This window comes from Panthera onca, chromosome D3, assembly GCF_046562875.1.
Source record: "Panthera onca isolate mPanOnc1 chromosome D3, mPanOnc1 haplotype 2, whole genome shotgun sequence".
Taxonomy (NCBI): domain Eukaryota; kingdom Metazoa; phylum Chordata; class Mammalia; order Carnivora; family Felidae; genus Panthera; species Panthera onca.
The window spans coordinates 31,492,142-31,519,432 of NC_138350.1; the positions used below are offsets into that span (position 1 = coordinate 31,492,142).

Genomic DNA, 27,291 nt, shown 5'->3' on the forward strand with positions numbered 1-27,291 from the left:
ATTAAGACTTTTTTATTCTGTTGTCAAAATTACTCATAAAGCTATCAATAGAGAAAATCGCTTGTAATTTTCACCTTTTGGAACAAACTATTTATGAGGCACATACTAAGAGGCAGACTATGTTAGGATGAAGGCTATATTATCATTGAGGGTGGGCTTCCTGCCTTACTGTACCAGAGTAACACATGTATCCATAATGCACCTTTGGTATAAATTCTGAAATAAATTTCCTTTTTATGCACTTTAATAGAGGCTGGCATTAATAATTTTCTGTAAAGGTGGTTTATTTCAAAAGATTATTTCAGTGCATTTATCACTAGAATTCTACTCTTATTACTAACAATTTTTCTTTTTAAAAATTAAATATATCTTGTCTATTTAGCTGTCATAAAGGTTGTTTTCCTATTAAAAATGTAACATTTTTTATATAATGTCTTTAATATGTTCTTTTAGACAATATGTACGCTAGTACAGTTCCCTATACATATATATGTGTGTGTGTGTATAATACATAGGTGTATTTATTTAGTAGAAGATTATCAGAAACCTAGAAAGTTCATTACTCTAGCATGAACCTGTTGAATAAAAGTTATTAAATTTAGTTCCAACCAAGTGAACACTCCAAGTGCTGTTAAATTTTTTTCTTGTATTGAGGTATACATTTTTTGATATCTGCAAAAACACATTGACAACCTGGCAGTTCTGGAAAGTACACGTATTTGAAACCCAGTTTTCTACTTTTTAACAAAGACAAGGTTTGAACCAAAAAAAGTAGCCTTTATATTTGAAAAGACTGTTGCTATTAAAGTACTATTCTATACCATATAGCTGACCATCAGAATACATTAGTTACAAACCATCGATTGTTTAAACTAACCCATTTATACTTCTGATTTCATGCTGTACTAAACAGGAACATAGTTAAGGTTAGACTACAGTTCAGATAATAATTTCATACTTTCTATTTAATGGAGATAAGTACAGGAATTAGATGATCTGTTTTTTTAACATGCTTTTTTTTTTTTAATATTTATTTTTTGAGGGACACAGAGTGTGAGTGGGGGAGGGGCAGAGAGAGAGAGAGAGAGAGAGAGAGGGAGCCACAGAATCTGAAGCAGGCTCCAGGCTCCGAGCTGTCAGCACAGAGCCTGATGCAGGGCTCGAACTCAAGCAGTGAGATCATGGCCTGAGCTGAAGTCAGACGCTTAACTGACTGAGCCACCCAGGCGCCCCTTTTTTAACGTGCTCTTAACTTTTAAGCCAATGAAAAAGTAGCATTGTTTTCAAGCTGTTGGCAGTTGAAAAATAATTTGAGATTAGCCAAAGCCTTTATAAAATATTAAAAACAAAATAGTCAAACATATAAACTGGAAGCCATCTAATTTTGAAGAACCTATTGTTTATTGTTTATAGCATATTCTATATTGTTTGTAGCATATTCTACATTTAAAACACAAATTCACTTACAGTCATCAATGCATTTAAGTGTGGGTATTAAATGTTTAATATTTTCTTCTGAGATTTGGTTGGCATAGTCCTTGTAATTACATTGGACCTTTATTTGGTTTGTGAATTCACTACATGACACCAGTGTTGAAATAGTCATGGATACTAGAAGGGAAGGTAGAGGAGGTTATTAGCTGGTTGTTAGTTCACATATACTCTCAGGAAAGATTTCTTTCTCTGATTCTATGGAATTTAGACTTGTACTAATACTCCAAAAACAGATGTTTCCTAGTGTTTTTGAAGGTAGCTATTTTTTTTTTTTTTTTGGTTTTGCATCTATACAGTTTTAACTACCATTATACTTATGCTATTTTTACATGTGATTTAATATTTCACGGTTTTGAATTACAGGATTTTGGACTTGAACAGAATCTTAGGTCTTCTAGTCCACTTAATTTATATAGTAATGAAATGGAGATCTAGAGAAGTGAAGTTCCCTGTCTAAAGATAATATTTCTAATAGATCAGTTCTAGAGCCAAGTTCTGACTTTGAGTTTGCTTCTTTTTGCTCTATCTCTGTACAATGTGAGTTTTTTTTTTTTCCTCTGGGGATGGCATTTCTGGATATGACCAAGTAACCCACATAGTATGGAAAATTTTCATTTTAGTGGTTCTACCCAAGACAGGGACATGGAAGGCACCAGTCTTTATGATACTTATCACATAACCTATAAAAAATTGCGGTGATATTTGGGGTATCAGGTCAATGACAGATGAGGCCAGAATTGCCCTTCAGGGAGTCTGGCCTAGGAAAGCTGAAGCCCTTAGAGGGGCAGTGAGCTGCTTGAGATTCCTTGTGGTGTAGAATTCAACTATTTGTGTACTTAAGAGATTCAGTAAACTGACATATAAGAGTAGTGCCCACTAACATGCATCTAGAAAATATTTCAGTCCTATTCAGTCTGTTTTAATTCTGAAATCCATTTATTTACAAATTAGTTGTTTAACTGGCTACTTGTTACTGAACTTTTACAAAATCTTTTCCTTGTACAAAGTGTCCAGTGAGGGAATGGGAGCAATGGTAGTACAAAACTGTAAGATGATTGTCAGAAGTTAAATCTATTTGATTTGAACATAAGCAAACAGATTTTATCACTAATTTTTAACAGCTTTATTAATATAATTTGCCTACTATACAATTAACCGTTTTAAAGTATGTAATTCAAAAAAAGTATATAGTTCAGGGTTTGCATACAGTCAGAGAGATGTGCAACCATCATCAATCAATTTTAGAACATTTTACCACCTCAAAAAGAAACACTGTACCCTTTAACTATTACTCTATCTCCCCTCTTTGCCTCCTAGCCGTAAACAACCAGTAATCTACTTTCTATGTAGATTTCCCTATTCTGGATTTTCTTATGAATGGAATCATATATGGTCTTTTGTGACTGGCTTCTTTCACTTAGCATAATGTATAAGATTTATCCATGTTGTAGCATGTATCATTATGTCATTCCTTTTTTGGGCAAATTTTCCCTTGCATAGTTACATCATATTTGTGTATCTATTTGTCAATCAATAGACATTTTGGTGGTTTCCATCTTTTGGCTAAATAATGCTGCTATAAACATTCATGTCCAGGGTTTTGTGTGGGCATGTGTCTTCATTTCTTTTGAGTATATATATATACCTATGAGAGGAATTGCTGGGTTAATATAATAATTAACATTTTAGTGAAATGCCAAATAGATTTCCAAAGCAACTGCACCACTTTCCAATCCCACCAGCAGTGGATGAAGGTTCTGATTTCTTCACATTCTTGCCAACACCTTGTTATTACCTGACTTTCTGATTCTAGTCATCCTAGGGTGTGTGAAGTGGTATCTCCCTGTGGTTTTTATTTACATTTCCCTGATCTCTAATGATGCTGAGCATTTTTTTTTTTTTTCAACGTTTATTTTATTTTTGGGACAGAGAGAGACAGAGCATGAACGGGGGAGGGACAGAGAGAGAGGGAGACACAGAATCGGAAACAGGCTCCAGGCTCCGAGCCATCAGCCCAGAGCCCGACGCGGGGCTCGAACTCGCGGACCGTGAGATCGTGACCTGGCTGAAGTCGGACGCTTAACCGACTGCGCCACCCAGGCGCCCCATAATGATGCTGAGCATTTTTTTTTCACGTGTTTGTTGGCCATTTGTATATCTTCCCTGAAGAAATGTCTATTTAGATCCATTGCCCATTTTTAAGTAGGGTTGTCTTTTTATTATTGAGTTGTAAGCGTCTTTTATATATTTTAAATACAAGTCTCCTATCAGATAGTATGATTTGTCTATGTTTTCTTCCATTCTATGGGTTGTCTTCTTGATTGTATCTTTGAAGTACTAAAGTTATTAATTTGACAAAGGCCAATTTATCTGTTTTGTTGTTGTTGCTCTTGCTTTTATTGTCATATCTAAGAATCCATTGCCAAATCTAAGATGATGAAGATTTACCCATTTTCTTCTAAGAGTTTTATGGTGTTAGCTCTTAGGTCTTTGATCCCTTTTCAGTGAAGTTTTGTGTATGTTGTCAGGTAACATTCTTCATTCTTTTGCATATAAATATTGAGGTATTTCATCACCATTTGTTGAAAAGACTATTGTATCCCCATTGAATGATCTTGACAACCTTGTTAGTTGACAAAAGATGTAGTAATAGAGAGTCATGATTCTCTATTGTTATTGTGCCACTCTTTTTATTGTTCCTCTAACACATTTTGATCATCTATCATTGCTTTGTTGTATGTTTTGAAATTGGGAAGTATGAGGGGTGCCTGGCTGGCTCAGTTGGTGGAGCATGTGACTCTTGATCTTGGGGTTGTGACTTCAAGCCCCATGTTGGGTGTAGCGCTTAATTCAAAAGAAAATGAGTGCATGGGTGGCTTAGTCGGTTAAGCGTCCGACTTCGGCTCAGGGCATGATCTGACGGTTCATGTGTTTGAGCCCTGTGTCGAGCTCTGTGTTGACAGCTCAGAGCCTGGATCCTGCTTCAGATTCTGTGTCTCCCTCTCTCTCTCTTGCCCCTCTCCCACTCACACTCTGTCTCTCTCTCAAAAATAAAAACATAAAAAAAAATTTTTTTTAAAGAAAATGAATTTGGAAAGTGTGAGAGTCCTCCACTTTGTTCTTTTTCAAGATTGTTTTGGCTATTCTGAGTCCCTTGCAATTCCATATGAATTTTGGAATCAGCTTGTCAGTTTCTATAAAACAACCAGAAGTTTGTTTGTTTCAGGAGTAGAATTCAGTGATTCATCCATCACTTACATACAACACCCAATGCTTATCATAAGTGCCCTCCTTAGTGCTCATCACTCATCTAGCCCATCTCCCTACCTCCCTCCCTCTGTCAACCCCTTAGTTTGTTCTCTGTCATTAAGTCTTTTGTGGCTTGTTTCCCTCTCTTCTCTTCCCACCCTCTTCCCATATGTTAATCTGTTTTGATTCTTAAATTCCACATACGAATGAAATCATGGTATTTGTCTTTCTCTGATTGACTTATTTCACTTAGCATAATATATTCTAGCTCCATCTACATCATTGAAAATGGCAAGATCAGACACCAGAATTATAAGAGGGATTGCCTTGAATTTGTGGATCGCTTTGGGCAGTATTGGTATTTTTTTCTCCCTAAAAGCCCCAAAATGGGACTTTAACTCACAATCCTGAGATCAAGAGTTGCATGTTTTACGAAGTGAGCCAGCCAGGTGCCCCTTGAGGAGTATAGCCATCTTAACAATGTTAAGTCTTTTGATTTATGAGCATGGCTTGTTTTCCCATTTATTTTAAATCTTTAATTTTTCTCAACAATGTTTTGTAGTTTTCAGAGTATAAGTTTTGTACTTTTGTTAAATTTATTCCCATTTTATCTTTTTGATGGCTATTGTAAATGTTTTCTTAGTTTCATGTTTGATTGTTCATTGCAAGTGATTAAAAATATAATTGATTTTTGTAGATTCATCTTGTATCGTGCAAGCTTGCTGACCTCATTTAGTAATTCCAATAGTTTTTTAGTGGATTCCCTAGGATTTTCTTTATACACGATTATGACACCTGCAAATAGAAGTAGTTTTACTTCTACATTTCCAACCTAGATGACATTTATTCATTGATTCGTTCATTCATTCATTTACCTAATTGCTCTGGCTAGTACCTCCAACACAGTGTTGAAGAGACGTGATGAGAGGAGATATTCTTGTCTCGTTCATGATGTTAGGGAGAAATAACTCACCATTAACTATGATGTTAACTTTTCATAGATACCCTTCATCAGGTTGAGGAAGTTCCCATCTAACCCCTAGTTGTTTTTATTTTTATTATGAAAGGGTGTTGGATTTTTGTCAGATGCTCTTTCTACATCTAATGAGATGATCATGTGATTTTTGTTTCTTATTTATTGATATAATGTAGTACATGACTTGATTTTCAAATGTTAAACCAACTTTGAAATTCTAGGATAAATTGTACTTGGTCATGGTGTATAATTCTTTTTAAATGCTGCTGTGTGTTCAGTTTGCTAGTATTTTGATGAGGATTTTTTTGATCTGCATTCATAAGAGATACTGGTTTGTAATTTACTTTTCTTGTAATATCTTTTGTCTGATTTTGATATCAGGATAATCCTGGTCTCATAAAATGAATTGGGAAGTGTTCCTCACTTCTGTTTTTTGGAAGAGTTTGTGCAAAGTTGATTCAGTTTTCACTTTAATTGGTAGAATTCAGAAACCATCTGGTCCTGGGCTTTGTGAGTAGTTTTTTGATTGCAAACTCAATTGCTTCACTTGTTATAGGTCTATCCAGATTGTCTGTTTCTTCTTAAGGCAGTTTTGATAGTTTGTGTGTCTTTATAGGAATTTATCCATTTCATCTAAGTTATCTAATTTTGGTGTACAGTTGTTCATGGTATTTCTTCATAATCCTTTTTATATTTATAAGGCTAGTGGTGATGATTCTCTTTCATTTCTTTAAAAAAAATTTTTTTTAATGTTTATTTATTTTTGAGAGAGACAGAGACAGAGCTTGAGCGGGGGAGGGGCAGAGAGAGAGGGAGACCCAGAATCCGAAGCAGGCTCCAGGCTCCGAGCTGTCAGCACAGAGTCTGATGCGGGGCTTGAACCTATGGACAGTGAGATCATGACCTGAGCTGAAGTCGGATGCCCAACCTACTGAGACACCCAGGCGGCCCCCTCTTTCATTTCTGATCCTACTAATGGGAGTCTTCTCTCTTTTTTTTTCCAATTTTGTTGATCATAACAAAGAACTAGGGTTTGGTGTCACTGATTTTTCTTTGTTGTTTTTCTATTCCTTTTTCATTCATTTCTACCCTGATCTTTATTATTTCTGTCCTTCTTGCTTTAGGTTTAGTTGTACTTCTTTTTCTGGTATCTTAATGTAGAAGGTTAGGTTATTGATTTGAGTTCTTTCTTCTTAATATAGTCATTTACAGCTATAAATTTTCCTGTAAGCACTCCTTCATATGCATCTCATTAATTTTGGTATGTTTTTTTTTTTTTCCATTTTCATCCATATCAAAGTATTTTCTGATATCTCTTTCGATTTCTTCTTTGACCCATTGGCTGTTTAGGAGTGTGTTAATTTCCATATGTTTGTGAGTTAACCAATTTTTTTTCTCCTGCTATTGATTTCTAATTTCATTCTATTGTGGCCAGGGGACATACTTTGTATTATTTCTATCCTCTTACATTTATTGAGGTTTGTTTTGTGGCTTAACATATTTATCCTGGAGAATGTTCACATGTGCATTAAGAAAAAAAGTATATTCTGTTGCTGGGTGGAGTGTTCTAGAGTTGTCTGTTAGGTCTGGTTGTTTATAGTGTTCAAATATATCCTTGTTTATGTATCCATTAATGGTTTATTCTAGTTGTTCAGTCATTAATGAAAGAAGAGTACTGAAATCTTCCAACTATTTTTTTTTTAATTTATTTATTTTGAGAGAGAGGGAGAGAGAGAATCCCAAGCAGGCTCAGCACTAACAGTTTGATGTGGCGCTCAAACTTACAAACCATGAGATCATGACTTGTGGTGAAATTAAGAGTTGGATGCTTAACCAACTGAGCCACCCAAGTGTCCCTAAAGTCCTCCAACTATTGCTGCTGAGTTGTTTATTTCTCCCTACATTCCTTTCAGGTTTTGTTTGATATATTTTGGTGCTTTGATATATATGATTGTAATTGTCATGTGCATATGTCCTTTTTAAAATGTCCCTTTTTGTCTCTAATAATATTTTTGTTTTAAAGTCTACTTTTTCTGATATTAGTATAACTTTCTTGTGGTTGCTGTTTACATGATTATATCTTCTTCTATCCTTTAACTTTTAATCAATTCATATCTTGCAGTTTAAAGTGTATCCCTTGTATATGGTGTATAGTCAAATCTTATTTTTTTCCCCAATCTGACAGTCTCTGCCTTTTGTCTGGATTGTTAAATCCATTCACATTTAATGTTCTTATTGGTATAGCTGGGTTTAATGTCTGCCATTTAACTTTTTGTTTTGTGTTTCATGCCTTTTTTATTCCTTTATTTCCCCTTTACTGCTTGCTTTTGCATTAAGTGAATATTTTCTAGTGCAGCATTTAAATGTCTTTAACCGTTTTGTCATTATATTTTTATTTTTTGATAGTTGCTCTAGGGTTTCTCATATACATCTTAACTTATGAGAATCAACTTTAGTTTTATACTACCTTAATTCCAGTGATATATGGAATTTTTTAAACTAAAGTTATAAATAATGTTTTGAATGAAACTTGATTAATTTTTTCTGGCAATATATTACTAAAACTAGTGTCTTTGGATTAGTTCAAAGATGTTAGGTTGGAATCTTCAGTTCTTAATAAACTTGATAGTAAGAATCGGTTAAATAGCTTATACATTACCAGTAGCAGTTGTTTTAAATATAGTAGAAGAAATTAATTCAAAGGTTACTTCTTTGCAAATTTCCATGGCAATATTAGGTTCTTTTTCAAAGACATTTTCAGAATTACCCGAAGTCTTTTTGAAATATGTCTTTATATAGTATATTTTTTCTTAAATATATGTAAAAGAGGTTCTTGTCATTTGGTCAATCACTGAAAAATGCTACTTTTTGTGTCGTAAACTGCACAGGTAAACTTAATGGCAAGGTTACTTACGGCTTTGCATTAGATAATCTCTTGTGATCTTTTAATAGACTTCTATATGTTACTTCATAAACTCTTAGTTATTTTACACATTTTTAGGTGCTTTGAAAGAGTTTTAAGTATTAATGTATTAATTTACTTTACAAGACAAATTCAAGGGGTTAACGCTACACCATTGGGCTTTTAATGATGTCATGTTCATTTTCGCATAATGATAAGCTTTCCTCTGTGGGAGAGAAATAAGTGGAGGTATATAGATAGGTGGCTGAGAATGTGAAATATCCCTGGATATGCTTGTAGAAATGTTGTATAAACGAATGTCCTCTATCTTATGTGTTAGGTCAGAATAAAAGTTGTGAACAGTTGGCCTAAATTATCTTGGTGCTTGCTCTAGTGCTCTGTTTTAGCTGAGGAAAGTTGGCCCAATATTTATAATCCTACAACATAAAAATTGCTTCTGCTACAAAGAAAAAAATGAATACTATATAATTTAGTTAAAACTGAAAATGTCAAATGGCATCATGACAGTATTGCACTTGAAAAATGATAATTACTTAGCAAAGTGTTAGGAAGTTTGTTTAAAATATTGTCATAGTTTTAGGTTGAGATCTAGGAGTCATATCTTTATGAATTTTAATGTCAATGATGTTTTTCTAACATCTCTTAGAAAGGATTATGATTACTAGACAAAAAGTAGGAACCAGGTTTATACTTCCAGTTCTCATGAGGAATGAACATGCATAGCAAATAAGAGAAAGAAAGACATTGTACTCCATTAATGGCTATTAAGAAAGGATCAAGAGGACACAAGAATTCAGGTTAAGAAAATAGTTTGGGGAAAAACCTGAGGGAAAAGCACTGCTAAAATATAAGGAGTCCTGCCCTACCTATACCTGTCCACAAAAATTACCAAAGCAAGGCTTAATTCATTGCTTATTTAATTGAATTAAAGGTAAGCCATATTTTGTGCTAGTTACATATTAAGCTTGGAAGAGAAATGAGCCTTTCACAGAGTCATATAGAATATGCTAGGGCCAAGAGCAGCTCCAGACTTCTACCTGCACACTAGGGAAAAAAGACAATCTTTTGAACAATAAGAAAGGGACTTTTTTTTTTTTTTGTATAAAGTTCAGCAAAAATTAAATATAGAGGTTTGAAAAAATATTTTAGCTTTACCTCATCAGTATGACTTCATTTTCACAATGAAAAAAACAACAACAGAGTATGACTTCAGTCTGAAAATGGATTATTTCTCTTTAACTTACACAACCTAAAACTCTGGTTTCTTAAAAGTTTTATTGAGAACTCTACTATTTTCAAGCAAGTGTTGTCGAACATCAAAATTTTGCTATCAAATAAAGATATTTTTGTGCCTTGTGTTCTTTTCAATTTTCCATTGGAATTGAGAAATAAGCTACTGCTTATCCTAACTTGAAATCTGATGAGAGGTAAGGTAATATGGGTAAAAAACAGGATCTAAAAACCTTATGTTAAAGGAAGTATATTTGAAGTATATTTACTTTTGGCAACTGTCAGTAATTTGCGGTAAGTCACTTAACCTCTGCAGACTCAAATTTTTATAAGTAAAATAATGGGTTGTGCTAAGATTTAGATCTATGAGGTCTTTTCCAAATCAAATCTTCTTTACTAATTGAAGCTAATGATTCCACTTAACTATCAGAATCAGAAGACCATCTTTCCTTGTTGGTTTAAAAGTAATTGTTTCAAAGGAGAATCACATTAATAAGGTGAAACATGACTATTGTTTGACCGAGTATTTCCCCAAATCCTTCATGAACATACTGATATGCTACTGTTGAGATATTTTACCTCATTCCTCTACTTCTCCTCAGTTTTTATCAGTGGGTATGTAACTTGATCTCATCAAAGTAGGATAGGTAAATTTATGAATAAATTAGATGCTATGGAATGAATATGTTGTGGCAAACAACTGGTTTAGAATACAACTTAGGAAAAGGGTATTCATGGGAATTTTCTAAATGTTTCTCAATGAACATTTATCTTTGGCATTGGGGAAAAAAGTTAATTCTTTTACAAGTACAGACCAGAAGAAACCAATTTTGTTGTATTCTTATCTGGTCTATATACTTTTGGTTCTCTGTATAAGGTCACATGCTAGTTTTCATGACTAATTTTAAAGATTTTGGGTTGATACTCAGTTTAATTACCAAAATTACAAGACGCACATTTCAAACTGCACTTAGGATTGTTGATGGAATTAGCCTCCTTAGAGGAGTGATAATCTGCAATTCTCTGATGGGGATGGAGTCATTATAGATCACCTTGAAGATAATTACTATCGGGAGATGACCGCTATGGTGAAACTTAATGCCAGGACAAATGGAGGGAGATGGGGTATCACATTATTCTTTGAAAGTGTTTGAAATAGCAAAAGTTTAGTTGATCATAGTGGGATGTACAAATTCAAAACATCTGCTTTTTATTTACTACTCATGCTTGGTGGAGTGAGGAATGAAGTGTGAGGACTTTTTTCTTGCTCTGTGCCAATGTAGAGAGACAATGTAAGCAGCAGAAAGAGCTGAGCTGGTCAGGAGGCCTGGATTCCAGTCCCATCTCTTTCATTTACTAGTCCTATATTTTATCTTCTGTAAAATAGGGATAATAATATCTGACCTTCAAGTTGTGTAACTGAAGAAAGCACTTTGAAAGTATAAAATGTTCACTTTTAAGATTATAAAGTAGTATAATTGTGGGCAATGAAAATTTAGGTTATAAACACTGAAAAAAATATGCTGTTCTATTTTTTCCTTTTTGGTGCACTTTTCCAGGTGAATGTGCCTCTTAGGAGCAGTTGTCTGGGAGTGACTGGATTAAGCTTGGGCTGCACAGGCAGATTGTGCTCCCTGAAAGACTCATAGCAGCTCACCCAGCATGTCCAGAGTGTGAAGCATGAAGTACATTTATCCTGCAAAAATGATAAGTAAATATAAGATTAAAAATTTCAAGAATTCCATTTTTAGTAAATGCAGCAACAAAATCAATGAAAACTAAAATCATATTCAGAGTAATACATGCCACTATTTTTCACAGATCTCACAGCACTTTGAAAGAGCCATTTACGTGTTGATTTGAATTGTTCAGACATTTTAACTACATAGAGCAATTTTTTTAAAGTGGTGAAGCCAAGAATAAAAAAATAAAATCAGTGACAGAAATTGGAACAAAATATACTCTACAAGAAGGTACCTGAATCTTTGAATTTGAATTGAAAATGAGAAAATGGGAAGGTGCCAAATCATTCCACAGTACTGCCTCAGCCCTGAGAATATATGGACCTCTGATAGTCTTTGAGTTGTCAGCTGTCACCTTCTCAGAATGTGATGATGGACGTGGGGCTTATCAAAATTTCAAAGGGTTCTGAAAATCATATAAAAAGTAGAAGTATACTGTCTTTGTATAAAAATGTGTCAAGTGTTCAGGTTATATAATGAAGAGATTTATAATAGAAGATCGCTAAGATTTTGGAGATTTATCCTTTTTTCCTGCATACATCAAACAACATTCTACTTGTCATCTTGCCTCAACTTAATTCCATATAAACTCACAAAGGCCAGAAAGTTACTTGAAATACAGTATATCAGTCATGATTTTGTATCTGGAAAAAGAAAACACACACAACACCTATTTTATGTAATCTTCCTGTGACCAAAATGTATTTGTATGCTTAAAAATTATCACTTAGGAAAGGATAAAAAATCCTGTTGTGGAGTCATTTTAAAGAACACATCTTTTAATATTAACATTTGAGGTAAAATTTGGATTTTTCTCTCACTTCCAGTCCCTTCTTCCCTTCACTGTTAACCTTTACTTGGAGATTTATTTATTGCCCTATGCCAGGAGTAGCAAGTGACTGGCTCATGGATTCATCAATTCATTAATTCACTTAAATTGTCTTTTGTGGGGGGAGTAAAGATAACAAAAATGTAATTGATCTTGGTGGGCTGTAGCTATCAGAGTGAAACAGGACAGCAATATCTTATACAGCCAGGAGATGGTGGTGGTGTCCATAAAAGTAGACCATTTAGTTTTCTGCATTGTCGGGACTGTTTTAAAGCCCTCTATTTTCAAAATTCACACAGGATCTAAACATTTTAAATGTCAAATTTTGGGAATGTTCTCCCATTTTTAAATCAAGGGGTTTTGTTTCCACATCTATATAAGGAATTAGACCTTTCTTCTCAGGGCATTGGCACACATAGCACATTTTTGCAAATGGAATTATGAACCTATGATTAAGTGATGTTACTTAAGGGGGGTTTTGTTATCTGTTGTAGTGAAATTATAATAAGGTGACTAGGGTGAAGCTTTTTTCTCCCCTCTCTTTTAATTCCTTACTCTTTTTTAAAATATCCTTTTGATTTTCTCTCTTCTCCCCACTACTACTCTATGTGGTATCTTAAGCATAAATAATAGACCTCTGTAATTTCTACTGCAAGATGCAGTTGTTAAGAGTGTGAGATCTAATATCACAAACTGCGTTAAAAGTTTTATTGGTAGTTAGTATACATTTCTTACTTGGTTGATGCTTTCAACTCTGTCAAGTTCTGACACAGGACTAGCCTCAGAGTGGAATGTTACCAAGTAAACTCATTTACCAATGAGTGATTGTTTTAACTAAGACTTATGTTTTATTGCATAACTTAATGAATTCAGCAAGGCCCTCGGGAGTACAGTATTTCTCTCTTTAATTCTATGGCTAATTGCCCTCAGTTCAATTTTGCCACTGTGATATCAATTCCACATCGTCTGAATCTACTGGGTTAATTGCACTATGATGGGTGTGATCATTGGAGACTTAGTGAGGAGTTTTAGAAATGTTACAAAATGAATCCGGAAGGATGCCGAAATTAATGTCTACAAATTATTTACAAAATGTTTATACCCCAGGCCCTGATCTACGCGCTTGGGGGAAGTCAGTGAGCAAAACCCATAAAAGGCCTCCATCCTCATGGGACTTAACAATGAACATGGGAGGACCTAGTCAATAAACAATACATCTAAATAAATTATACGGTATATTGATGGCGACAGCTACTCCAGAAAGAGCAAGGGCGGGTCCGGGACATGACGAAGGGGTGAGGCCGGGCGCAGTACGAAGTCGGCTGGTCAAGAGAAACCGCGTGCAGGCTTGAAGGAGGCGCGGGATCAGCGCCCTGCGGGAGGGGTCCTGCGGTGGATGGGGGCAGGCGGGGCGGCCTGGGAGCCGGTGCCGCAGCAGTTCAACAGACCTTCATTAGGAATTCGCTCCAGTCTGGGTTCGAGTTCCTAATTAGACTTCCGGCGAGCCAATTTCAGGGGGATCCAGCGCCAGCGGCCTGTCCGCTTGGCGGGGCTGGCTGCGGTCGGAATGATCAGCGCGGCGGCGGAGCGCGGCGGCGGAGCGCGCGCCGCAGCTCCCAGTCGTGCGGACCCCTAGAGGGGCGGCTCCGCAGCCCGGGCACTGAGCGCGCGACGGGCGCGGGGCGGGGCCGGCGGACGCCATCGCGTCGCTACGGGCTGCCGGCGGCGGCGGCGGCGGCCTGGTCAGGACGGCCGCGGCGTCGTCGCCGCGCTCCGCTCGCCCACGGCCGCCGGGCCCTAGCCCCGTTCCCTGCCTGGTCCCCCGCGGCGGCGCGCGCGGCCAGGTTGGGCGGGGCGGTTCCGGGGATGAGGAGGCGGCGGCGCGCCGAGACGATGCTCCGGACCTGAAGAGACGCCGGCACAAGGCGCGGCGGCCAAGCGCAGCGCCGACCCGCGGGATGGCTCAGCCGGCGGGCACGGCGGGCGGCGGGGAGCCCCGGGCGGAGCCGGCGGGTGGCGAGGGGCCGCCGGACCCCGAGGCGGCGGGCGGCCCGCCGGACGCGCTGAGCTTGGAGGAGATACTGAGGCTCTACAACCAGCCCATCAACGAGGAGCAGGCGTGGGCCGTGTGCTACCAGTGCTGCGGCTCCCTGCGTGCCGCGGACGCCGGCCGCCGCCAGCCCCGCCACCGCGTGCGCTCAGCCGCGCAGATCCGTGTCTGGAGGGACGGCGCCGTCACCCTGGCGCCCGGCGACGCGGGAGAGCCGCCCCCCGCTGCGGGTGAGGCCGCCGACCTGCGCCCCCGCGGAGAATCCCCGCCGCGACCCTCTTTCCCTCGCAGTCCCCGGCCTGGTCCTTCCGCCCCGCGACCCCCCCCCCCCCCCCCCCCCCCGCAACGAGAGGACCCCTCCTCGGCCCCTCTTTTCCCTCGCAGTCCCTGGGCCCTGCCCCCTCTCCGCGACCCTTACCTCCCACAGGAGGATCCCCGCTGTGCCCCCCCCCCCCTTTTCCCTCGCAGTTCCTGGGCCCGGCTCTTCCGCCCCGCGACCCCCCACCTCCCAAGGGAGACCGGGAGGAGCCGGGCCTGGGGCCGGCGGGGGAGGGTGGTGCTGGCGCTGTGGTGGAGCGGCGCCCCACGTAGGTCAGAGCAGGGGGTGGGGGGCGGGTAGCGGCACAAAGAGGGGCTGTGAAGAGGGTGTCTGGGCGGGCCTGCGCCGCCCTCCCCACTCCGGCTGGGCCATCCGACCTGCCCAGGGTGCTGGTAATTGTACACACTGTCATAGGACAGCTGCCCGCGTCTTGTTTGGGAAATGGAATGGGTTGGGTCCTTTTCGTGATAAGCTATGTATACATACTTACATGCCAGGGCTATTTACTGGGGTTGCATTTATGGTGTGATAGGTGCTATGAAAGGTTCACGTGAGATCTCACCAAGGATACTTAATTCTGCTGTCAGGAAAATTACACCTTTCAGAATGAATAGTCAGCTAATAGTATTTTTTTAATTTGGCAACAAATTCCTTTGGTTAGGAAATATAAAAAGCCCCGAGGAGAATTTTGTTATATTGGGAGAGATGGAAGGAGATTAAATAATGATTTCTATCTAGCTCCTGAAAATTATAAAACAACTGCTATTTACCTGCGTATTAGAATTTCTTGTGATGAAAAAACAGGTTTGTCGAGTCAAACGTTGACAGGATTTCAGATAAACAGAAAATGGATTTTGGTTAGGTCATTGTCTGGTGTAAATTCTTCAAGATTATCACCTACACGTTAATATGTAGCTAGGGCTTACTCAGATTTGGTGATGGTGATGAAGGGATTGATAATAGGTTTTTCATGTCAGTTTTAATGTAATTCAGTCTTTTGAGAGGCAAGTATGTTAAGAACATAGAGAAATAATCTGCCCTCACTTTTAGAAAGTTGATGAAAGTATCAAAATGCTAACGGTGAAAGATGTAATTCATAAGTAGTTAGTAAAATGACATTTAATGCAAATCCTTATTTAAAATAAAAAACGTTCAAGGTTATAGATAACAATTCTTTCAATTCCACCAGAACATTAATACATTAATTTGTGTGTGTGTGTGTGTGTTGTGTGTGTGTGTGTGGTAAACACATTTTAGAACTTTTATTTATTTAAATTGAGTCTTTATAATTCTTTAGAAATTATTTTATTTCAAATAGTTTTTAGTTTATTTGATGTGTTTATTGTTTTTAAGTTTTGACTTAACATTAGTGGAAAATACTCGGGATTATAATTTACTTACAGTGTATTAATATATTAAAAGATAAATTTATTATAAAATACAGCAAAGCCATGCCTTGGAATCTGGCATTTCTAAGGAAAATAATGTTGGGTGCGACCCCGTTTTATTTTATTATTATTTTTTTAATGTTTATTTATTTTTGAGAGAGAGCGCAAGCAGGGAAGGGGCAGAGAGAGAGGGAGACAGAATCTGAAGCAGGCTCCAGGCTCTGAGCTGTCACCACAGAGCCTGACAAGGGGCTTGAACCCATAAGCCAGTAGATCATGACCTTTGAGCTGGAGTCAGACATCACACCCTTAACTGAGCCACCCAGGTGCCCTGCAACCCCCTTTTAGAAGTAGCATTTGGTACTGGTGTCTTCTGGAAGGAACAAACAGCAGTTTACATTATCTTTCTCTTGAACTTGATCCCAGTAGAGTGTGGTTTATGTTATGTTTATGGACCTACAGTAGTTTACTTGTCAAAGACAAGGGTGTATTCTGGTGGTAGTTAAAATGAATTATCGTTATTATTTTGCATCATTCCTATGAGTGATAACATCTTGACCTCAATGTAATACTCTTTTCACGGAGAGAATAGTAGTTTCCCTGCAGTAGCGGCAATGGATTTATAAACATTTTGTGTTGTTCCTTAGTTCTTTTTTTTTTTTTTTAATTTTTAAAGTTTATTTTGAGAGAGAGAGAGGGAATGAGGGGGGGAGGGACATGGAGAGAGAGAGAGAGAGAGAATCCCAATCCCAAGCAGGCTCCAAGCCATCAGCGCAGAACCTGATGCAGGGCTTGAACCCACAAACAGCAAATCATGACTTGAACTGAGATCAGTCAATAGTCAGATGCTTAACTGCACTACACAGGCACCCCATCTTCTTCCTTAGTTCTGCTCATGATTTCTGCTACCAGTTGTGGAGAGAGCCCAACCAAAGTTGTTGATACAATCTTGAGCATTTTAGGGTTGACTGATTAAAAATCTTTAGGAAGTTCATACCAAAATGTTGTTTATATTTATTTACTCCTAGGATTTAAGAGTAGTTGCATGGCTACAGAAGGTACAACTGAGCACTTAATCTTGATTCTTAAAAATTAATGATAACTTATACTGTTCACATGTATAAATTGTTTTTAAGGAAAAATGGTAATCATGACACTTCAATTCTAAGAAGTACTTTTTCATTGTAGGGCATTTACCATGTATGTTGTTGGCAATCAACAGCATTTATATTTTCATACATTTACCCATTGATTTATTTCCAAATGGAGGTTTAGGGAAATTAAGGGACTTGCTTAAATTCATACTGGTAACTTTGAATAAAATCCAGGTCTTTCAACCTCTAGGCTTAGAAACAGATTTGGTTTGAATTTGGGTCATGATTCCTCCCCTTCCTAGCTGAGTAACCTTGAGTAACTTCCTTAACCTCCCTTAATTAATGAGTTAAAGACACTCAAGTTCTGCATATATAGTCACCCTGAGTCCAGCCTTGTCATCTGTAAAATGAGAATAGATGACTTTTTCACGAGAGAGTGTTTAAGTGAGATGACGCGTGTAAAATGACAACAGCAAGGCTTAGTATGTAGCAGATACTCAGTAAGTTTTAGTTTCCTTTTTCCCCTAATTCTGTGTCCTTTCACACCACCATGGTGCCTCTGGTCCTGCAATTCTGCATTTTTACTCAGAATTGGGACAAATGTTTGGGTCAGGGTTTCTCAGTCTCAGCACCATTGACATTTTTGGATGAATAGTTCGGTATGGGGCTTCCCTGTGCCTGTATAGGATGTACAGCAGCATCCGTGATCTCTACCCACTGGATGCCACTAACTATCCATCCCCTCCCCCAAGTCATAACAATGAAAAATGTCTCTGGACATGTCTAAATGTCCCCTGGGAGGGCAAAGTGATCTGTTGAGAACTATTGATCTAGCAGATGATGAGTGGTACGCAGGTTGTGTTCAGAGTGGAGAATCGGATCCTCGCGGTTATCCTCCAGTGAGTGAGTCTTTCAGCTGGCCACTGTTCCCTCTGCTGTTGAATGAATGAACAAGTGGTATTGGTTCCCTATCAGTAGTATTGCTCCTCTTAATCCCATAGATGCGTGGGATGCATGTTGCTCACATGCTTTCTGAACTTGTTTTGGGGTTGAATATAGTAGTAATTGATTTTAGTTCTTGTTTACTTTTAACAGTGTTGATACATCCAGAATGTTCACAATCAGTTTGAATTAAATTAGAAATACTTTATAAAAGAAATAGGAAAATGATGAAAGATGTGGGAGACACGGAAATGAGACCAATACGGAAAAAAAAAAAAAATAGGCAATTTTATTTAGCATTCAGATATAATCTAGTGCCATATACTAACATGGCCATGAAAGCAGTGTGATAAAGGACTGAAGGAGATAAATTAAAGAAGAAGAAAATATTAGTTCTTTAAAGGATGTCTTAAGAGTGAAAATGATTAAATCATGAATTAGTATATTTTATGAAGTTATTTCTGTGATGATAGAAGGAAACTTGCTTAGAATCAAGAGGGCTTATGATTCTTCTTAGGTGGATAACTTAACATTTTTATTTTACCCAATGTTTATGTACTTGTAGCCATAGTAAGACCTTATTGTCTGGTAACAGTTTGATGAAGTTTTTGCTTTCACACCTCTGTCAAATGAGTTAAAGACACTTAGGGTCTACATATAGAGCCTGCTCTTTGTCACCAGTGTACCTAACTGGCATTTCGAACACATTTTACTGTACACATTATTTAGTAAGAGTCATTGATGGAATTTAGGTTATATTTCAGATCTTTGAAAGATTGAAACTTTTTTTTTTCCTGGGATGCCACAAAGAATTATTAATAACAGCAGTATTAGAGCTTAGATCCATTGCATGATCTCTCAGCAGCCTCTTAGTCCTTAAATACTCATCTGACAAAAAAAAACATTTCAGATTTTGGTTTCAAAATCTTTGATGTATCTATAATGGTAGATGTATAAAGAACATTTAAAATGACCACATCTTGATTTAAAATAATCTTAGATTGGTAATAGGTTTTCCTTTGAGGAACAATGAAAACCTGCGTGCATACTAATAACGGCATCCCTTGGTATAGGAAACATTCAGGCTTTGTTTGGACTTTGAAAAGAGGACATGATCCGTCAACTTCTCAGCAAGTTTCATGCTAATTTGGTGGGAGAATTGGTCTTGGAATAATATACTATTTGATTTTAAAGAGAGACCGAATAGTTGTGGAGAAGGTTAAAATAGTGAAACCATATTTTAAAAGATTAATTCTTGTTCATTCTTGGTATAATTCTTGAGTGTTCACATCCTGATCATTAAATGGAAGGAACTTTTGAGATTTATGTGCATGTGTCCAGGGTAGAGTTTGGGGGTGAATGATGGTATTAGGGGTTGGTGAAATGTCTTATCAGGCACAGTAATAGGTAAGGATTATTCCATTTGAACAGTATGTCCAAATATGTTGGGTAATTAAATTTTAAAAACATGAATTGAGTTCCTGCTATTGTGTAAGCAGTGAGCGATATAAAAATAAATTGTTTTAGACATTGAAGAAGAGAAGATAAAACATAAACACAGTGGAAAGTTTACCACGAAGCTAGTGCAGCTTCAACCCTGAGCCCACTTATTTACACAAGCCTCTTCTAGGCCCCTGGGTGGGGCTTCAGTGATATGTTCAGGTAGTCATTTACAAAATTAAGATATTTTAGCCATAATCACTAACATTGCTGTCACTTTTGACTCCAGTTTACCCTCCAACATACTTCTAGTTGTGTTGCATTATGTGAGAGTAGCCACGGACATTTTTGGCAGAAATTGTGCAATAGTGCGTTTGTGGTTTGTATCTGTGTTTCTGCCTTCTGCAGAGGAAAACAGTGGAAAGAGTTTGGTTATATACAGATATGGGTACTTAAGTAAGTTAAGGTTCTTTTGGAAAGCCATTAGCCTCACCAAGAATTATGACTCATCTTTAGAGGAAAACAACCATTGATCTACCAAGGACTATATGTTGGTGAGAGATGACGAGTCACGCTCTGCCTGTTTTATTTCTAAGGTCAGAATCACTTTCCCGCATCACAAATTCTGTAAAATAGCAACAGTTCCCATCCTGCTTTCATGATAGTGTCATCTGAGCCATATTATGTTTCCCGTTTGCTTCCTGTTGGCTAAGTAGAAAAAAGAGAAACAATCTTCTAGATATTTGTTTAAAACTCTGAGGAAAACATTGCCTATTACCAAAAATAGTGGGTTTTTTATAAACATTTTTTAAAATGTTTATTTATTTTTGAGAGAGAGAGAGGGGCAGAGAGAGAAGGAGACACAGAGTCTGAAGCAGGCTCTAGGCTCTGAGCTGTCAACACTGAGCCCGATGCGGGGCTTGAACTTGTAAACTGCAAGATCATGACCCGAGCCGAAGTCGGAGGCTTAACCGACTGAGCCACCCAGGTGTCCCAATAAGCTTTTTATTTTGAGATAATTTTAGATATACAGAAAAGTTTGAAAGATAGCACAGAGAATTCCTGTGTACTTCTTACCCAGTTCTCTTAATGTTACCATCTTCTACTGTGCTGTTTGTCAAAACTAAGAAACCAGCGCTGGCACATTGCTTTAATTAAACTCCATACTTCACTTGGATTTCCCTAGTTTTTCTGTTAATGGCCTTTTTCCTGTATAATATGGAATACTGTATTATTCCATAATACAGTATGGAATACTTCTGGTCTGTTGTGGTTTCTTAGACTTTCCTGGTTTCCCCTGAGTTGACAGTCTTGAGGAGTACTGGTCAGGGGTTTTGCAGGCTATCCTTCCATTTACGTTTGCCTAATGTTTTCCTGACTAGACTGGGGTTATGTGTTTGGGCAAAGAATTATTACCACATAGGGAAAGGGGCTCCTCTCATCACGTAGGATGGAGGCATACAATATTGACACGACACCACTGGGGATATGCACTTACTTGCTGGGTTTCTCCACTAAAGAGTTACCTTTTCTACAATCTGTTCTTTGGAAAGGAGTCACTAAGTCTAGCCTGCATTCGAGAAGGGGGCCTCTTCCTGGAGGGGTGAATTAATATTGTTATTACTACTTAATGTTATATTACTTAATTTTAATATAATTTTATATTTTGTTACTACTTAATATTATTTGGACTTCTTCTGTAAGGAAGATTTGTCCCTTTCCCCCCCATTTATGTATTTATATCATTCTGGAATCATGTATATTTTATACTTCGTTATTCATTACCATGTTATTTTGTTGCTCAAATTGTTCCAGCTGTAGCCATTGGAAGCTCCTTCATGTTGGCTCCTGTGTCCCTTTGACATGCAGCCATCCTTTTGTGTTTTTGAGCACATCTTTACTTTCTGGTGCTACAAGATACTTTAAGGTTTATGATGTGTATGTATTTTGTCCTGGCCCTACAATCAGACATACCTCTAAGGAGCTCAGCACGGGGTATGATTGCTGATGCTGGTGTTGTTTTGTTTTAAATATAGAAGAATTCAAATAGCATAAGGCATAGTTCTTTTTGGTGTTCAAACTTTGTTAGATTTGTGAGGTATCTCTTTCTGGTATCTCGCTTTTACTGGCATGCCTACCACATCTTTTCCGCAGTTATGTAATGAATACCACAGAGCCAAGTTGAATACAGAGGTTGAGAGAGAGCAGTCTGTACACGCTGTTTACCCGAAGGGAAAGATACCTGGGGACTAAAGCCAGGGGAGCCTGATTGGGATATCAACTTGGATATACTGGAGCTGAGGGGAGGTCAGTGAAATGTGGCCTGGGGTCCAGTATGGAGTGACTGGAGTATGTGGGTGGTCAAGAACTGGTTTGGGACAAATCTTGTCATCATTGGCCTTCCTGTTACAAGTAGTTATGGATACTCAGGGCTAGCTGTCCCTGAGGCTGCAGTAGAACCATGCAGAATGTTGGTGATTGATCACATTTGAAATAGTTGTCCATTTTGTAAACATGCATTTGCATTACTGCTCTGGAGTATAGGGTGTGGATAAAATATATTCTTGTGATATGCTCATAAAATATCTTAACCAAACATGCATTATTGAATTTTTATTAAAATGTCATATAAACTACTTGCTGTATTATTCTCCGGACAGTGCAGAGATCTTAGAACATCCTAACTTCGTTGATCTCTTTTTGTTGTTTTATGATTGTTGACATGTATTTTAGTTTATCATAGATTTAAAATATGACATCATTTTTGTGCAATTTAATATTCATTTAGATTTTTTCACGTATTTGCCATTCCCATGCTCTGTAGTTCTTCCTGCATTACTATACTTTCTTCTGGGATCATTTCCCTTCTGTTTGAAGAATTCCTTTAGTATTTACTTTAGTGCAAGTCTGTTACTATTAAATTCACTCAGTTTTTGCTATTTGTAAATATCTCTATTTTGTCTTTATTTTAAAAGCGAATTTTCATTAAGGTATAACTCACAGAAAAGTGCATAAATTATAAATGATGAATTTTCACAATGTGAATACACTGTGTAATCAGAATACAGGTCAAGGAACAGGACGTTATTAACATCCTAGCAGACCTGTCTGTATACCCTTTGAGTCAGCAACCACCCCAAGAGTCACCACTGTCATGAATTATAACACCATAAGTTTTGCATATATTTGAACCTATGTGTACAGAATCAACTAGTATTATACAGCCTAATGCGTGAGTTTTTTTCTCTGAGCTTTCTGAGATTGATCTGTATTGTTGCATATAGTTGTAGTTCATTCACATTTTAGTATCATACCCCCTTGTATTAATATACTATAATTTATCCATGGTTGTTTGATTTTTTGTATCCTACATTTGGATATTGAGCTATTGGAAATTATGGAAAATGCTGTTGTGGACATTATTAAGCAGATCTTTGGGTGAACGAATATAGCATTTGTGTTGAGTATATACCTAAAGGTAGAATTGCTAGTTCATAGTAGTTGGGTATTTTCAGTGTTAATAGGTACTGCCAAAAGTTTTTTTCCAAAATGATTGCATCTCACAAACATTTTGTTTTTTAATTTTATTAAAAGATTGTCTTAATGTTCTTATTTATTTTTGAGAGAGAGAAAGAGAGAGCACAAGTGGGGTAGGGGCAGAGAGAGAGGGGGACAGAGGATCTGAAGCGGGCTCTGTGCTGACTTCAGAGAACCCGATGCGGGGCTTGAGCTCATGAATTGTGAGATCATGACCTGAGAGCCAAAGTTGGACACTTAATCGACCAAGCCGCCCACATGCACCTTTAATTTTAATTTTTTATTTAAAAAATTTAATGTTTATTTTTGAGAAAGAGAGACAGAACACAAACGGGAGAGGGTCAGATAGAGGGAGACACAGAATCTGAAGCAGGCTCCAGGCTCTGAGCTGTCAGCACAGAGCCCAACACGGGGCTCGAACCCATGAACCATGAGATCATGACCTGAGCAACCAAAGTTGGATGCTTAACTGACTGAGCCACCCAGGCATCCCTAATTTTAATTTTTTAAAAAGTTCTTGTTTTAATTCCAGTTAGTTAACATAGTGTTATATTAGTTTCAGGTGTACAATATAGTGATTCAGCAATTCCATATATTACCCAGTGCTCATCACAAGTGTACTCCTTAATTCCTATCACCTATTTAATGCATACCCCCAAGCACCTGCCCTCTGGAACTATCCATTTGTTCTCTGTAATTAAGTTTGTTTCTTTGTTTATGTGTCTCTGTTTCTCTCTCTTTTTTCCCCCCTTTCCTCATTTGCTTTGTTTCTTAAGTTCCGCACATGAGTAAAGTCATATGGTATTTGTCTCTCTCTGATTGGCTTATTTCACTTAGCATAATACTCTCTCTCCATCCATGTCATTGCAGATGGCAAGATTTCATTCTTTTTTATGGCTGAATAATATTTCATTGTGTGTTTGTAACACTTTTTCCTTATTCATCAATTGATGGGACACTGGGCTGCTTCCATATCTTGTCTATCGTAAATAATGCTGCTATAAACATAGGGGGTACATGTATCCTTTTCAATTAGTGTTTTTGTAGTAGTAGGGTAGTTCTATATTTACCTTTTTGAGGTGTTTTCCATAGTGGCTGTACCAGTTTGCATTCCCACCAACAGTGCACAATTGTCCCTTTTTCTCTACATCTTCACCAACACTTGTTGTTTCTTGTGTTGTTGATTTTAATCATTTTCTATGAGGTGACACCTCATCGTAGTTTTGATTTACATTTCCCTGATGCCACTCCCAAATTTTAAGAATTAAAACCAATCTGGGACATTAGTATGAATTTCATCAGGATTTGATGAGTGTCATGTTTACGGAAAGGCTATATCACTAATAATAGCAGGATTTGCTGGTCCATATGTAACTTCTGAAAACTGACTCTCAGATCTTTTTATGCTACTTGGGCTAATGTATTTTTAAAAATTTGGGTCTGTTGTCTTTTTTCCTCATATTTCCCATTCATGGCCCAGTCTAATTGGAAGCCAAGTTTCTACCCAGTATACTTCTCTCATATCTTATATTTTTCAGAGATAAAGATATATAGAAAGATAGGTGATGAATAGTGGTAGAATGCCACTGTCAGTCACCACAGGTTGTCTGGTTCTGGGCTTGGCCATATCTTCCTGGATTTTAGCGATAATATCATGTTAGAAGAATCGCCCATCCCACGATTTCATTTATTCATTTCACCAGTGTTTGAGTGCCTTCTAAGTGTACTGTACCAGGTTTAAAGATACAAAGAAGAATGAAGTGCACCCATACCTTCAAGAAGATCACAGGTGCATAAACTAACACAGTACAGTTACAGTAATTCTAAAGTGATAGAGACATGTACAGAAAACTGTGTGAGCTTAAGGGAGAGGGTGACTGTGCTGGTGTGATGTAAGGCAGACTTCATAGAGGAGACCAATTTTCTGGAGGCCTTGAAGGATGAGCAGTGGGATAAAGGGAGGACACTTAGGCAGAAGCAACAGCAAGTACAAGGTTTAGAAATGTGGAAGAACTATTCAAAGAACAGTAGTACGTAAATTGTAGAATGGCATTTGTGCTGACACCCACTTCCCCATACCAAAAGCAGACACTGTTTAATCAGTCATTGCATTTTTGCTGCTAAATTTATAAGCAGCTTCAGAGTTCTCAGCTTTGCTTCAGGCAGCCACTACCACTTATTTGGAGTTGGCACGTGAAGTTGAACCTGTTTGTCTTCCTTGCAGTGGGCGTCCACTGTGCCTGGAGCATGGGATGTGTGGGGGTGTGGTGGAGAATGAGACAGACTAGAAAGGTATGTTGGCTGGGATCAGGTTATGAAGGACGTTTTTGTGCTGCACTGTTGAGTTTGTATGTTAGCCTGTATAGGCAATAGAGAGCCATATAAGGATTTTAAGCAGGAAAATGATGTAAGCAGATTACTCTTTTTGGATAGGTAACGGGAGTTTTGTAGAAGATGGATTGAATTGGCTAAAAACAAGGGCAGAGACACCAGCAGGCATTTCATACTATCATTAGATCGTAGTAACCTTTAAGTTGCCTAACCAGTTGGGAGTATTTATGGTATGATGGAGGTCTGAACAAGGGCAGACCTCGGGGAGAAAGAGTCTGATTGAGAGCAATCTAGGAAATAGTACAGGACGTGGCCCTTTAGTATTTTTTGTTTTTGTTTTTGTTTTTTTTAAGTTTATTTATTTTTGAGAGAGTGTACAAGCAGGGGAGGGCCAGAGAGAGAGGGAGACCAAGAATCCCAAGCAGACTCCATGCAGTCAACGCAGAGCCCCATGTGGGACTCACCAACTGAGAGATCATGACCTGAGCCCAAATCAAGAGTGGGAGGCTTAACCAACTGAGCTACCCAGGCACCCCGGCAGGCCCTTTAGTGTTTGATGTGGGGGTGAGAAAGAGGAAGGAATCTTGGAATGCTCTCAGACTTCCCACCTGGGTACTTGGCTGCTGGGAAAGCAGGAGAGGCAGCATAGGGTGGGAAGATAATGACTTGTTAGAAACTAAATTGGCCTGGAAAAAATATTTTTCCTGTGGAGTCATATTTATTCCTACGAAGTTCCTCTGCAGATCAACTCTTTAATGTTGCATGGTAACACGGAAGATACAGGAGTAGGCAGTAGAAGGTGTGGTTTTAATTCTCAGCTCTGAAGCTTATATCATAACATGTTTGGGTAAGTGAACATGGGTGGTAGTTATGGCAGTATAACTACAGGAGCTTGCGTTTGCGAATAGAAGTACCTGAAGATACTTCTTTGACAAGGTTTCTGTTGGCTAGTATGGTCTCATACATGATGCCAGGGTGGGAGAGGAGATTCTAAGTGGAATGCACTTATGAAATGCTTATGAAATGCATGAAAACCAGAATTCTTCAGTTGACAGGAAATACAGGAATGTTTGGAACTGGCACTTGGTAGTAGTCCTTTTTTTATAATTTAGCTTGGGGAGGTTCCCCTCCAAGTCTTCTTTATTCTTGAATAAGGTGATAGTATGCTGTGATCTCAGTGGATTTCTTCTGAAGCCTCATGAAATTTAAGCAATTAACTTTTTTTTTTAAAACATGCTTTATTTTTTTAAAAGTTTATTTTGAGAGAGAGAGAGAGGGCACGCACTTGAGTTGGGGATGGGCAGAGGGAAAGGGAGAGAGGAAGAGAATTCCAAGCAGGTCCCACCTTGTCAGTGAACCATGAGATCATGACCTGACCTGAGATCGAGAGTTGGACACCTAACCAACTGAGTGAGCCACTCAGGCACCCCTAATGCTTGAATTAATATCGGCAGGGAAAATTTTAATCCAAATCCACACTGTTTACAAAAAGAAACACAACTTCCATCATCCCGTCCTCTAACACAGGAGTGTCAGGAATGTGGCTTCTGTATTGTCACTCCTGTCTGTTCCCATGGCAAACCTTGCTAATGGCTATGGACACCTTCCACCCTGTACTTGCCCTCACAACTCTTCTGAAGATGGTAAGACTGTCATTACCATCCAGTTTGAGTTGGCACAAAAGATTAAACCTTTTTGCTATATAAATTTTGTATACGTAAAATACACAAAGATAATACTTGAGTTT

At 38.2% G+C, this 27,291-nt stretch overlaps 2 protein-coding genes across 9 annotated transcripts in view; both read left to right on the forward strand.

Annotated features, from left to right (window-relative positions):
- Positions 1–12,924, forward strand: part of CEP76 (centrosomal protein 76) — a 34,943-nt gene extending 22,019 nt beyond the window's left edge. The window contains exons 13-14 of one of the 4 annotated variants that reach the window (XR_009604233.3): positions 11,432–11,583; positions 11,694–12,924. Coding sequence is in view for 2 of the 4 variants with exons in the window: in XM_060613192.3 (XP_060469175.3) it covers positions 11,432–11,521 (90 nt within the window). In the remaining 2 variants the exon portion in view is untranslated. Of the gene's footprint in view, positions 1–11,431; positions 11,666–11,693 lie in introns of those variants that run through there. The other 3 variants (XM_060613192.3, XM_060613191.3, XM_078435450.2) reach the window with 3 other exon arrangements.
- A 1,256-nt stretch (positions 12,925–14,180) lies between these two features.
- SPIRE1 (spire type actin nucleation factor 1) overlaps positions 14,181–27,291 on the forward strand; it is a 199,600-nt gene continuing 186,489 nt past the window's right edge. For 2 of the 5 annotated variants that reach the window (XM_078435445.2, XM_078435446.2), the window contains exon 1: positions 14,181–14,723. In XM_078435445.2, the coding sequence (XP_078291571.1) occupies positions 14,402–14,723 (322 nt within the window). In that variant the 5' untranslated portion in view covers positions 14,181–14,401. The remainder of the gene's footprint in view (positions 14,724–27,291) is intronic. The other 3 variants (XM_078435447.2, XM_078435448.2, XM_078435449.2) reach the window with 3 other exon arrangements.